The sequence below is a fragment of the Pangasianodon hypophthalmus genome, chromosome 24, assembly GCF_027358585.1.
Source record: "Pangasianodon hypophthalmus isolate fPanHyp1 chromosome 24, fPanHyp1.pri, whole genome shotgun sequence".
Taxonomy (NCBI): Eukaryota; Metazoa; Chordata; class Actinopteri; order Siluriformes; family Pangasiidae; genus Pangasianodon; species Pangasianodon hypophthalmus.
Window position 1 is genome coordinate 9,397,089 of NC_069733.1, and position 12,959 is coordinate 9,410,047.

The 12,959-nt window shown below is 37.8% G+C and overlaps 1 protein-coding gene across 2 annotated transcripts in view; it reads right to left on the reverse strand.

The window, feature by feature from the left end:
- Window positions 1-12,959, reverse strand: part of adgrv1 (adhesion G protein-coupled receptor V1) — a 131,437-nt gene that overhangs the window by 103,529 nt on the left and 14,949 nt on the right. For both annotated transcript variants that reach the window (XM_034299190.2, XM_053228924.1), the window contains exons 3-11: window positions 11,799-11,948; window positions 6,860-6,955; window positions 5,732-5,836; window positions 5,444-5,557; window positions 4,118-4,683; window positions 3,694-3,964; window positions 2,052-2,381; window positions 1,244-1,420; window positions 287-510 (exon numbers count right to left, since the gene is read on the reverse strand). In XM_034299190.2, coding sequence (XP_034155081.2) covers window positions 287-510; window positions 1,244-1,420; window positions 2,052-2,381; window positions 3,694-3,964; window positions 4,118-4,683; window positions 5,444-5,557; window positions 5,732-5,836; window positions 6,860-6,955; window positions 11,799-11,948 — 2,033 coding nt within the window. The remainder of the gene's footprint in view (window positions 1-286; window positions 511-1,243; window positions 1,421-2,051; window positions 2,382-3,693; window positions 3,965-4,117; window positions 4,684-5,443; window positions 5,558-5,731; window positions 5,837-6,859; window positions 6,956-11,798; window positions 11,949-12,959) is intronic.

Below are 12,959 nucleotides of genomic sequence, written 5' to 3' on the forward strand. Positions count from 1 at the left end.
AGTCAATAACTTTTCTGCCACAGGAAAGTCTTCAGGACAAAAGAATTTGCGCCGGTGACAGTTTATAGCTGATAAAGTGTGATAAACTGATCAGTGATAAATGGAACTAATTTGTTTTTTGGGTGGTGTTTAAATTAACGTTGTACTTTAATTTAAACATTGTAATTACAAATTGTAATTGCTGGTAAATTACAGTGGTATAAGGAGAATAAAAACTTCAGAACATGCTGTTATAGGAAAACAAGTGGTTATTTCTTAAATGGTCAATGTAAGAAGCGCACAGCACCTGTCTAATGAAAGTATGACTGTCTCATTGATCTCTGGAACATTATCTGCCATGATGGTGATGGAGATGTTTGCTTCACTTTGTCCTGATAAAAATGTGACTGAACCAGTGAAAGGTGAAAGGTCATTTTTGGTAACATCAGCTCTGTTCTCTCCAACAGGTCGGACACTCCAGAAGACCACAGCCTGCCCATCTGTCCCATCTCGCCTCAAGGGAAGAATGATCTAGAAAGGAACAAAATATGCTCAGAAGGAGATGTACATATATGTCTCTTGAGCTCTGAGACTTATTTAAGGAATAATAAGGAAAACTGATAAAAGTTTGTCAAATAAAAGTTTTCTATGCATTGACCTATTTAAGAATGGAGTAGTTTGAAATTAAAGGAGCAGTTCATCAGTTCATTTTAAAGCCCTCTGCTGCCTGAAAGTGGTGAATTGCAATTTCATAGTAATGAAAAACAATGGCAAGCTTTCCAATCCAATCCCAACCTACATGTATGCTTTGTGAACTTCTTTTTAAACAGAAGAAACAGAGCTGAATTGAGTATCCCTGTCCCAGCTAGAGGCAGAGCTATTTTTTTTTAATATATATATATATATATTTGCTGAATGCAAATTTTGCCACTCAAAATATCTAAAGTATATTTAAATTATATTATATTATATTAAATTATATATTATATGTATATTATAATAAATTATTATACTATAGTAAATTATATTATTATTACAGGTCTGGAAGCACTTTTAAACATTACAGACTGCACCTTTAATATCATTTGGTTAAATGAGTTGAGATTAGTTGTTGCCTCCAAGTGTTTGCCTTTCCAAGAATTAAAAAAATTTGGACTGATATATTTTTACACTGATACATTTGCAATGATACATTCCTGTCATCGATTTAAGTTAACTAATCGAATTGTTTTCATAGAACTCTTTCCCAAACGATCTGATATACCATGCTGGTGTTTGACTCCTCAGGTTCTGTTGCCACCACTGTCTGGTTACTGGTGAACCCGATCTCTCCATTAGCAATGTCAGGTGTGATAATCAGGGAGATGTTGATAGCGCCTCCAAAGCGAGGGCTCACTGAAGGAATAGGAGGAGTGATGTTCACCAGCTGCAAACTGTCCAGCTGAGAAAGAAACAATATACATTGCTGAAATTACTTGATTCAAAACTGTTAGTTTGAACAAAATTTACAACATTTGCACCAATATGTAAAAGGGAGTTGCTTTATAGTATATCAAGCTGGTATTCGTCCAGTGTTGTCTCATGTTCATCACATCAATTAACAAGATCTTACATAACATGGTGGGACTTTTCCACTAGCTGCTTCTTGGTGTCAGTCAGCACTCCTGTGTATATGTGTGTAAGTATGTGTATATTGTCTGTGTCCTTGAAGGAGCTCTTGATTAGTTCCTACTGTGCCAGTTTTTTGTGTCGTGTTTATTTCTCAGCACTGCTCGAAGAAGGGGTTATTTGTTTGGGCACCAATACAAATCCTATGGCCATAAGCCAAACCACTTAAATAACCACAGCTCAAGATTGCTAATTACCAGACAAGCTGATCGAGAGTCTCTTGTACTAGAGAACAATAAATTGTTAAGACACTTGAGGCTGTCCCAAGTCTCAAATCTTGGGAGACCCAGAAAGGACAGGAAAGATAAACAGGGGCTATAAAGACAAACATTAAAAGCCAGTGCCATGCAAAACACGAAGGTATTCAGCCATGTTTTCACACTGGTAGTTTGTTGAGAAAGTACCTGTATGAGAAAGTGGGCTCCGTTCTGCAAGAAGGCATCATTACGGATGGGCAGGGTGAGCTGAACTCTTGACTGACCCGAACTGAACAGCAGACTGTTGGCACTGGTGCCATTCAGCACGCCATCCCGAGCCCTTGCAGGATCCAGGATCCCGGCAGGCACGTAGAGGGCTGTAAAGGCCAAGCGCACTTCCCCTAGAGTGCCCGCTTCACGAAGGAAGCTAAGGGATAGGAAGCGCCCCTCAGGCTGGCTCTGAATACTCTGTCTCTCACGTGGATGGAAGCCAAATCGCCCATAAACGTCATCACTGTCCTGGATGTAGAACACCATCTAGGGATGATAGCAGACAAAGTGAAGATCTTACTTAGACATACAGTAGCAATAAATCTATTAAAAATGTTATTGGAAAAAGAAATCAGTCATACCAATAATATAATCTTGGTAGCATGAATTTTTTTTTGCACTTTTCAAAGCTGGAGCAGTTTCTCTCTTCCACACATTAACACACATCTAATGTAAGTTCATCTGCATAAGACTTATGTACTAATCTTATAAAGCCTCCCTCTTTCATTAGGCCCCAGAGTAAAAAAATAGCATTCACAAACCACTTTATTACCCATTTAGTCATTTATCCAGACATTTTTAGAACAAGACAAGAGACTTGTCTCAATATTTTGCTTTCTGACTTGCTGGGATGATTTTTCGGAGTAAATGTACGGGTGCTTGACATATACAAGCTATAATCTGCTCCTTTACATTCAGCCCTCACATGTTGCTTAGTCAATTCCTGCCAGCCATATGCACAGCAGAGCAGTGTTGTATCAGTGGGGGTAAACTACCACATTTATGCACTAGTGCAATTTAATGGCTTAAAAGTAAACAAGGACTTGATCTACCCACTGCTTTCGCACATAATCAGGGTACAACAGTTATAAAGTTAGGACAGAACACACGCAGTTGCCTTCTGCACTCATCTGGCAGGTTTATTTTCCATTAGGACCACATAAAGGGAACAGACAGGTGACTATTAATGCACCCAACACTGCATTGATGTCACTGTGCCAGACAGATGCATATGGTTCTCAGACCACATCCCTCTGCAGGCAGTAAGTGTGATCCAGATGATTACAAGTTTTCCACTGATCTAAAAACAGTTTTCCACCACTCAAGTTCTCATCTGAAACATTAACTTGATGGGGAAATGGATCCTGGGTCTACTCTTTAAAGACCTCAGCAAAAGGGTTCAAGAAAAAGCCATGTGCCTGACATGACTTCCTGTGGTAAAAGGATTTGTGGTGACTTCCCAGGTGGTATAACTTCCCAGAATTTAGACTTTTTACCCCCTGGGATGGGAGCCACAATGTAAAACCCATGGAAAACCCCTCCTGTGCAGTCATTTTAGTTCTTTTGAAAGCTCTTGGCCTCTTTCATGTAATTTCATGTGCAATATAATAAACATCACACTCAGTCTGACCAAAACAAAGAAAAGATGACAACCTATTTTCATATCATAGTACCCTTAACGATCTATCCATCATTGTCTATGCATATGCATGGAACAGTCTTCCTGCTAAACTACCTTTATCAGAGTTAGGACATTAAGAGAACCCCAGACCAAAACATTATGGTCATCCTCAATTACCTCCATAGGTTCATCTACTTCAGCCCCACCCTGCACTGATTGAGGGATCAGTCTGAGCAGGAAAGCCTCTGCTTCTTCAGGGAGGTCATCCTGAGTGATGTTTAATCGCAGGATAGCACTCATTTGCCCTTCTGCAAAAACCAATGTTCCAGAGACTGGGGACAAGTCACTAGAAACAGGGGTCTTATCTGTGGAGTTCCGTGTTATAGTCCAGTTCACAGAGACAATACCATGGGTTCCTCCATTTCTCACTATGGTAATGCCTTCAAACCTTGGGGGAAAGAAGGTAAATCATAAAGATTTATATTGCCATTTTGTATTGACTCCAACTTTATCTAACGGTCTTTGAACTGAAAAATAACAGTATGTCCATATGGCAATGATGCAAGAACTTGTAAAATATACTATGCAAAAATCTCCTTACCTCATAGTTGTGTCTTCATTAATCATGACAGGTTGTGTTGGAGGAGGACTGCTGATTGACAGCACACCATACGGCTTATCATTAGGCTCGATAGTCACCTGCACAAAGCTAGGAGACACCAGGACTGCATCACCCACCAGCGTCTCCTCCAGAAGAACCACTTGAAAGGATTCAGCAATTTCTGGAACTCTATCATCAATTATGTTAAAACGCAGCACTGCTTCATAAATCCTTGGGGGGAAAATCACCACCCTTTTGGGCTGTAGATCCACAAAATCCTCCAACAGTGTAGCACTGGCTGCTCCATTCCCAGTTACTATAGCATACATGACAGACACTTCTCCATCATCAGAGCCAATGAGAAAGCCATCATCAGTTCTTCCACGGGTAACAGTGAGATTTATTACACCGGCACTTTCAGACACAGCAAAAGAGGGTTGCAAGAAGCGCACAGGGGCATCATTACGAGAGATTTTGATCTGCACACTTGTACTGTTGTGGTTTAGTAAGGCACCTCCTGCTACTCCAGTCAACTGCACGGTGAAGATCTCATCATCTTCTGGAACCTTGTTTGAAGAAGACGCAACGTCAGCAAAGGTGACAGAATAGATATGGAGACCTATAAAAAACATACTAACTTCTGCTAAAGTAACATTGTTAACATAAACTAATGTTTGTCTTTCAAAATTCTAATAAATATTGAAAATTAGTAATACATAATGCATAAACTGAATATTAGATAATAGTAATCTGCCATATACAGTAGAGCTATTTTCACTCTTAAACACCAAAAAAAAAAAAAAAATGAAGTTTGCATGTGTAAAACACAAGTCTATTATTACTTGCCTAAAGGGCACGCAAAGTTGATATGATGTCTTTTTATTGTTAGATTCTGGTAATGGCCATATTTAAAAAAAACAGTCATAAATATGCTGTACTGTAAATATGGCATTAAAATCTTGTATTTATTTGTCGTTTTCGGTAGCTGTATTAAATATTTGGAGGTGACAGTTTTTTAAAATGGTGTTTGGCACCAACCAGCATTTTAATTATAAGTGACATCTGCCTAAACTTTGGAAGTCAATCAAGTCATTAAATATATTTAATTGTCACAGTTGTTACAGTTCTCATGTACTAAAGAAATGTTGCAATACTATTTTAGTCTCTGTGTGTTATATTTTCTTGTCTAAACCCTGTGTATGATTTTAGCATTTTAGAGTTAATTTTTGTTTGCTTATATATTTTCTTGCATGTGTAGGCTTTAAATGTTACTGTTACAAATTGTCCAACAACAACAACAAAAAAAAGTTATAAAAGCAACACTACCTTATCATCATGGATCAGTATACTAAAGACCACCACTGCCTGACCAGGGGGAATAGTGAGGTTTCCTCTGTCTGGACTCAGATCCTCACTGGCTGGGTTTGGTCCTCCAAAGATCTGTCAGTGTGAATCATTCTCATCATGAAATGACATTAATAGAGTATGAAAACAAGATTAGGAAACAATATTTCATTATAATGGTTTATTGTTATGTGTCTGTCCTCAGTTATTTTCTTTAAATCAGTTAGAAATATAAAGGAGAAAGTATAGGACAGTATTCCTGGGGCTCACCTCAAAATTCACAGTTACTGATCCATAAGTTCCCTTTTCTCTGATAAGGGTGAGAGGCACATATAGGTTTCTGCCTTTTGGCTCCTCCACAGTGATCAACTTGGTCTGGGGAATGAAAAAGAAAAGCTAAATACTGAAATTCTCAAAATAAGTATTTAGGCACTGAATATGTTGATGTTGACCTGAACTGATTAGATTCTGTCTAATAATACGTTCATCTTTTCCTTTCTTCTTCTCGCCTCATACACATCAGAACACAGAATAATAATAGACATTATGGAGCTATCTGCTTAGCAGCTTAAAGCTATGGCTGGATCGACAGATATCCTGTAGTCCAAAGTGGGGGACAGACTCCCATCTCTTCTACCTTGGTGAATGTATTTCCATGCATGATGAGCACCTTTCTTCATACAATGTTACAGAGCTTGAGTTAGTACTGTTAGCATGTACTAGCTGTGGCTACGGCTGTCCTTGTCTACTGTAAGATTTACACATCACTATGTTACTTTTGTTTAAAATGTATTTTATACTGTTGCTAAACCTAATATGCAAGAGTGACTTATGTCCCTTTTTGAGGAACTGAAACTGGAGCTGGTTGCTTGGATTTATCAGTTTACTGAGTCACACTTAAATTGCCTAGACTTCTCATTTCAAATGTTGCGTGTTGCTGTGTCTCCGGGTCATTTACTGACAATCAAATCAAAGGGATGACTGAAAAAATGTGGGGGCTCCTTGGCAGAACAACTCAATTTCATGACAATATCTAAACTTCCATTGACAAGTTAATCCAGTCAGTAAACTGCTCATGTGTGTATTTTTACTCACCCTAGCAACCCAATAGTCTCCCACCTGAGCAACCCCTCTGCAAAGGCATTCCACCCCACAACCACTCCCTCCAACTATGCTGACTCCCCCAAGTCTCATTTCCTCATCTCCCTCCACCCCTTAGATTTTAATTACCCTTCAATAAACATGCAAAATAATTCTGGGCAGGAGTCACCGTGGCAACTTTCAGCTGTAGCTGGCAGTTATATATTTTGGTTACTTGCCTATGTATGTAAAGGCAGAAAAAATATATATTACATATAATATTATAATTGTTAGAATGTTATAATGCCAAAATCTTACTGAATTGAAGGATATAATTCCAAAGGCATTGTCATTGGATAAGATGGTGATCCTGGCTGTGTTTGGAGTTCCAACCGTCACACCGTTCGACGAGCTCTGAAATTACATGAGTGATGTAGGGTTAGAATGTATGAAAAAGTAAGAGAATTAGAATATGGTACAGATAGTGTTAAGTGTAAATTGTAACAAGTCTAGGTTCTAATTTGTTCTACCATTTAAATTTGACCTTTAACCTGCAGTGGGTCTGGGAAGCTCAACCCAGCAAACCAACCTCTTTTAATAGGACTCTGGTCAGGTCTAGAAATTAGTTTTGGTTCGGTTAGTTTAGTTGCACATGTGTGGGTGAGTGTGCGTGGTGTGTGTGTGGGATGCCCCTGCAAGGATAGAAATATCTGACAGTTTTGACCTTGTGGGAACATTTAGCTGGTCCCCACACAAAAAACGTTTTTTTTTTTTTTTTTTTTTTTGCAAAACCTGCAGCTTTTTATTTAAAACTAAAAGAGCCAAAAGGTTTTCTTTGGCGTACTGAGGTTAAGGTTAGGGGTTAGTTTCATCAAGTCAGTGGAAGGTCATCACAAGAGAAAACGTATGTGTGTGAGTGTGTGTGTGTGTGTGTGTATGTGTGCGTGCGAGCGCGTGTGTTTTTCTTTCTCTGTTTGGGCTAAATTTCACCACAATGATATGAAAATATGAAAAATCATGTTATACTGTGGTGGCGTCATGGAAATCTTCGTTTACAAAACATGCAACTTATTTTCAAAAATGAAAAGGCGCTGTATGATTCTTTTTCATTTCTGTGGTTATGGATAGGGTCAGGATTTGGTCTAAGTCTAGCAGTATTAAGCGACTACAAAGAGAGGAAAAACAGCAGTATATGTGTTTGTGTGTACAAATGATAGATTTGCAAAGAAGAGCAAAAAAACACAAAGAGAGGAGAAAAAAACAGCTCTGTGATTAACCCTAGTGGCAAAACCCCTGCATTCAGCTGTGTAATTCAGTGAGGCTTGTTCCCAGCTGTAACAAAGCTTTCTTTCAGGCACTAAGCTCTTGTTGCAGCAGTCCACATAGACACTGAACACATACACTCAAACAATCCATTCTGCCGACCATGACTTCAATCACAGCGCCACCACAAGCTCGGCCCCCTTTCCTCAAAGCCATTCCGGTCTACATATTCCCCAAATATAATGACATGATCCTACATGAGCATCCTTAATTATTCTATTCACCTCTATAATTCTCTGTATATTACAAAGAATTAACTGTAATATAGTATGTCCTAATAATTTTTTAATCAAATGCCTTATTGTAAAAAACTCACAATCATATTTTATAATCAACTAGTACATTTTAGAAATCTTATGGTGGTGAAGTCTCTCATGTGCATGTGTGTGTGGGTGGATGTGTGTCTAAGTGCGAGGGTGGCTGAAAAGCACTTGACGGTGGATTTTTAGTTGCCATTTATTGTGTATTTTTGGTGGAGTGTTGCACCATAGACCAAATCAAATTCCTACTTGGATACTAATGTTGAACTTGAAATAATGGTGTGGAAAAGGTATGGAAGAGATCTGTAGAATCGACCAACTCTCATTTGATGAGAAGTTTACCATGATGTTGTCGATTACTGTAATTACTATGAATCACCAAGACAAGGCTCACGATACCAGAGGACCCCTGCCTTCTTTAAATGATTTCTGTCTTTTCTGTTCCAGTCTGAGGCTCATTTGTCAGCAGCAGACAGGAACACCAAGAAACTGAGACATAATATCATTAATCAAACCCTGACAACTGCTAATGGAACCATGCTGAACAGGGTCTCTGTTGAGACACATGTAGCGCAATGTGCAAATATTCTAATACTTGTCTTCATGTTACAAACAAAGTTTCATCTTCAGTGTAAAGGATCCTAAAGAATCAATACACAGTTTGCCCTTAACATGATATTATACAGTAGCAGCCTCTCCATAGCTGAAGGTATTCTGCATCAGGGGTGGAAAATACCTGAGTAATTGTACTTTATTAATATACATAAGTATTATTTTGGCATACCAAGAACAAAAATATACTTTTTAGACCTTATATTTTTCAAAGCACTCATTACAAATCACAAAGGTTTCTTCTTCTCTCATCTAGCAAATGACTGTACAGTTGAATGGGCTCAGTTTAACATCCAATCATTTCAGTTTAGCATCCAGTCAAGTTCATTAATGGAGAAAAACTGTCAAGAATTGTGCCATTTTGTCATCTGCAGTGACCTTCTCGTGCTACACAATATAGTTAATCCTATAGCTATCCATGTGCATGTGAATATGGATAAGCCACAACACTGCAGTGTGGAACTTGAGGATGAGCGCCCTGGCCCTACCTCAGTTAAATGTTTCAATATGCGGGAGTAAGCAAAGACTTGTATAAAATGAGGTGTCTCTTTTGCTTCCCTAGAAAGCATGGACTCCATCTAATTTGAAAAAGCATGTTGAGCTGAATTAACTAATTTTCTACCATTGACTTTCTATATTTAAGTTAGCCTGTTTTCTTTGCTAATTCCAGCATCAGTCCCAGTAGCTATCATACAGTATGTTGACTAGACAGCAAGTCAAATTGTAGCGAATAGTAAATATTTGTTATTTATTATGTATATATTATGTCAGATTAATTTATTAGCAAACTATGTATCGTTAGTTATGACCAGCAAACCTGCAGAGATTGAACGATGGTTTTAGGCAAAACAGCATAGTTGCTTTAGAGTGAAAATCATCTTCTAACAATAAAAATATCAGTTAAAAACATAAAAAAAACGTATTAAATACCTGAGTACATTTAAAAGTAGCAAACTTTTTGACTTTCACTTGAGTACATTTTAGGCTGGATACTTATGCTTTTAATTGAGTAAGATTTTGACACCTTATCTATACTTCCAGTTTGTTTCAGTACTTTTTCCACTCCTGTTCAGAATTTATATTTTTCTTCTTCAGTCATTGTGTGTCATTGGAAGCTTAATTCCAGGCCAGTGCTTTTCTCATACTGATTTGCTGTGCATCATTTCCCTTTAATCTTATAGTCAGAGGAGTCCTGCCTGTCACTATGGGTTTCCTCTCACAAGAAGATGATGCTTAAGGCAGTCGTGCTGCTGAAGTGGCATGACTCAAACCTGAAAAGGGAGCTACAGAATAGACATCAAAGGCCATGCTAGAGATTATGATTCCTTTGACCAGAGTTGAACAAATGAGAAGCACTCAGTTAGGCCGTGTCTAAAATCGCTTTGAGATTCTTCTGTTTTGAACAAGAGTACAAGAGAGATCTGTAGTGCGCTAGCTAGAGTTTAAGAGGGAAGTCTGAAAAAAACAGAGCATGCAGATGGTCACATATGCATGCGAAACTAAAGAAAGAAATCATTCATAACGTAGACCTCCCAAAGAGAGGAATGGCAACCAGCGCTACACTCAACTCCAGAATTATTGGCACCTTTCAAGAAAATGGGCAAAACATAATTAGTATAAAAATAATAATTCACTCAAAACTACTAGAGAAAGTGCTTATCTTTTGAAAGAAAAATGCTTTTTGAAAGAACTACAAAAATTACAAAAAAAATTATTTGTATTCCTAAAAAGCAAACAAACATTAATTTATGAAATTATTCAAAAATATTAAATTATTAACAATATTAAATTGTTTTTAATTTGCTTAATTTGCTTTGCTCTCCAGCCTCCTGGAACCTATGATCATGTCCTGTTTCCCTGGGATGTAAATATGAGGTTGCACACTTGCAAAGTCCTTTTATCATCTATCATCATGGGGAAAACCCATCAATATTAAAGAGACAGATGGTCAGGAACTTTTAAAAACATTTGGAACCGTTATAATCTTGCCAAGATGATGACACATGACCACACATGCACCTGAAGTGTGATGAGTTTACAGATGGAAAAGGGGAGAAACAACGTTGGAAACCTGTGAGTGAATTTTGAAATGACCCAAACATCCACTTGTAGTGAGAAGGAACAAATTTGTCCTAAACAAATGTTTAATATGATCTATTTGAACAACAAATAAGTGTATGAAATAAATGAATGGGACGCACCGAATTTGCCAGTGATGCATAGAGGACTTTTATCAAGATAGATTTTTGCCCACAAGTGGCTATCAGAAATACAGAAATATTGCCATGACTAATAATTTATGCAGTGGTTAATATTCCTGGCTTCTTTTTTTCAAGAAGACATTGTGCTCTTTGCACCCTAATATTATTAACCATTAATAATGAATAGCAGTTTTGTTTGCTCAGGATATGGGCTATTGCAGTACCAATTTGCTAATAAGTCAGTAATTGAAAATGCACAAACATCCACTAAGAAATGTAGCTACCATGGTCTGCTACAGTAATGTACGAATTCAATAAATATTGTTCCTTTCAAAAATAGTCAAAGATTATAGAGTGAGTACTGTAATCTCATTTCTAAGCCAAAAAAATCATGATTCCTACTGCATCAAGAATTGTGTAGCGCTAATCAGATGAACACTGTCAGCATGTTTGTCAAAAAAAAAAAAAGAATTGCATAAAAAAAGCCAACAAACACAGTGTAAGATACGGTGGTGATCATTGATGCCTTGGGGCTGGTGTTTCAGGCTTAAGACACTTAAACCCTGGTTGCCTCTGCCAGAAGGTATGGACTTGGCCATAGATCCCTTTAAAAATGTCTCCAACTATGTTAGACATTACTGTAAGATGCTTTTATTCTTTATAGGTGTGTTGATACTTCAGTGCATCCCCATATGCAAGTAGCTAAGCTAAAAATATTACCAATTCAATCTTATTCATTTTATACATTCATTTATGCTCAATTTCACAAAGGGTTCCAATAATTCTGGAGTCGACTGTGAAAAATGACTTTGTTCTAGATTACTGGATTAAGACAAAAAGCACACATCCACGAAATTATACCTGGAGTCGGAGGTTAAACACAAAGGTTTCATCGGCTTCAGGTAGATCATCATCCTTCACGGCGATGAAGATGGTTTTGCTTGACTCGGAGGACAGAAGGAAAGCAGCTGCAGTCGTGGCCTCAAAGTCTCCAGTGTCCTCACCCTGCAGCTGCGTCACCACAAACCACATTTTTACTACCGTCACATCCAATTTCATCAAAGATGTAGTCTACATTCATGGTCTAGGTAGGACACCCATTGTAAATAAGTCTACACACCAAATATAAATCTACAGTTGGCTATGTTTGGTGAAAAAAGAATCCTGTAAATGGATTAAACTAATCTCCATTTTCATTTGAATCAATGTGCAGTGTTGAACTAAACAGCCTCGCAGAGATATAACTATTACTTAACGTGTGACGTGCAAAGCAATAGTTTCAGCTTTAAAGAACAAAGAGAGTGGGAAATTCTCTGATTTTTGAAAGCTTTCTCCGCATAGAACAGTTCCATCTGGATGACAGTTAACATTTACAATAATGCCACCCAATAAAACTCACTTTAAAAAAGGTCATACAACTTCCCTTCTTGTTACGCTATGAACGATTTGATTGAAGAGGTACACTAGGATGCTTAGCGTGACATTTAGCACTCTTTGTTGAACAGTAGGCAGATTTGCGTTGTTACGCTAATTATGGCCAGATGTGCACAGCAGTCAGCTAGCACGTTAGAAGCAAGCAGATGGTTGGGTGTGGAAATCCACCCTGCTGGTAATGCACATCTGCTTAGCACAGTTCTGTAACACTTTGCTCACATTTGCTCAAAGAATTGTGTCTTCAACTGTAAAAATTGCCATCGAGAGGTGATATTTATGTGGAATTACAGTTGTAGTCCCAATGGGAATGGGGATTATGTAGCCAGTTGTTTTTTCATAAATTTCGAGCCTGCTTTGATATCATCTATAAGTTACATTGCCTACCATGCCACTGTCACTGCTGAACATTAACTTAGCTGCCTCAAACGGGTTGCATTCATTCTTCCATTGACCTGAATGGCTTATAGAAATAAACTTTTAATGAGTGTTTTATATGAATACTCTTCCTTTAGTTTTAGAGGCTTTATCTTTATTTACTTTATCTTTTAAACTTAAAATAAACCGTCATTATCTTTATTAGTGTTATAT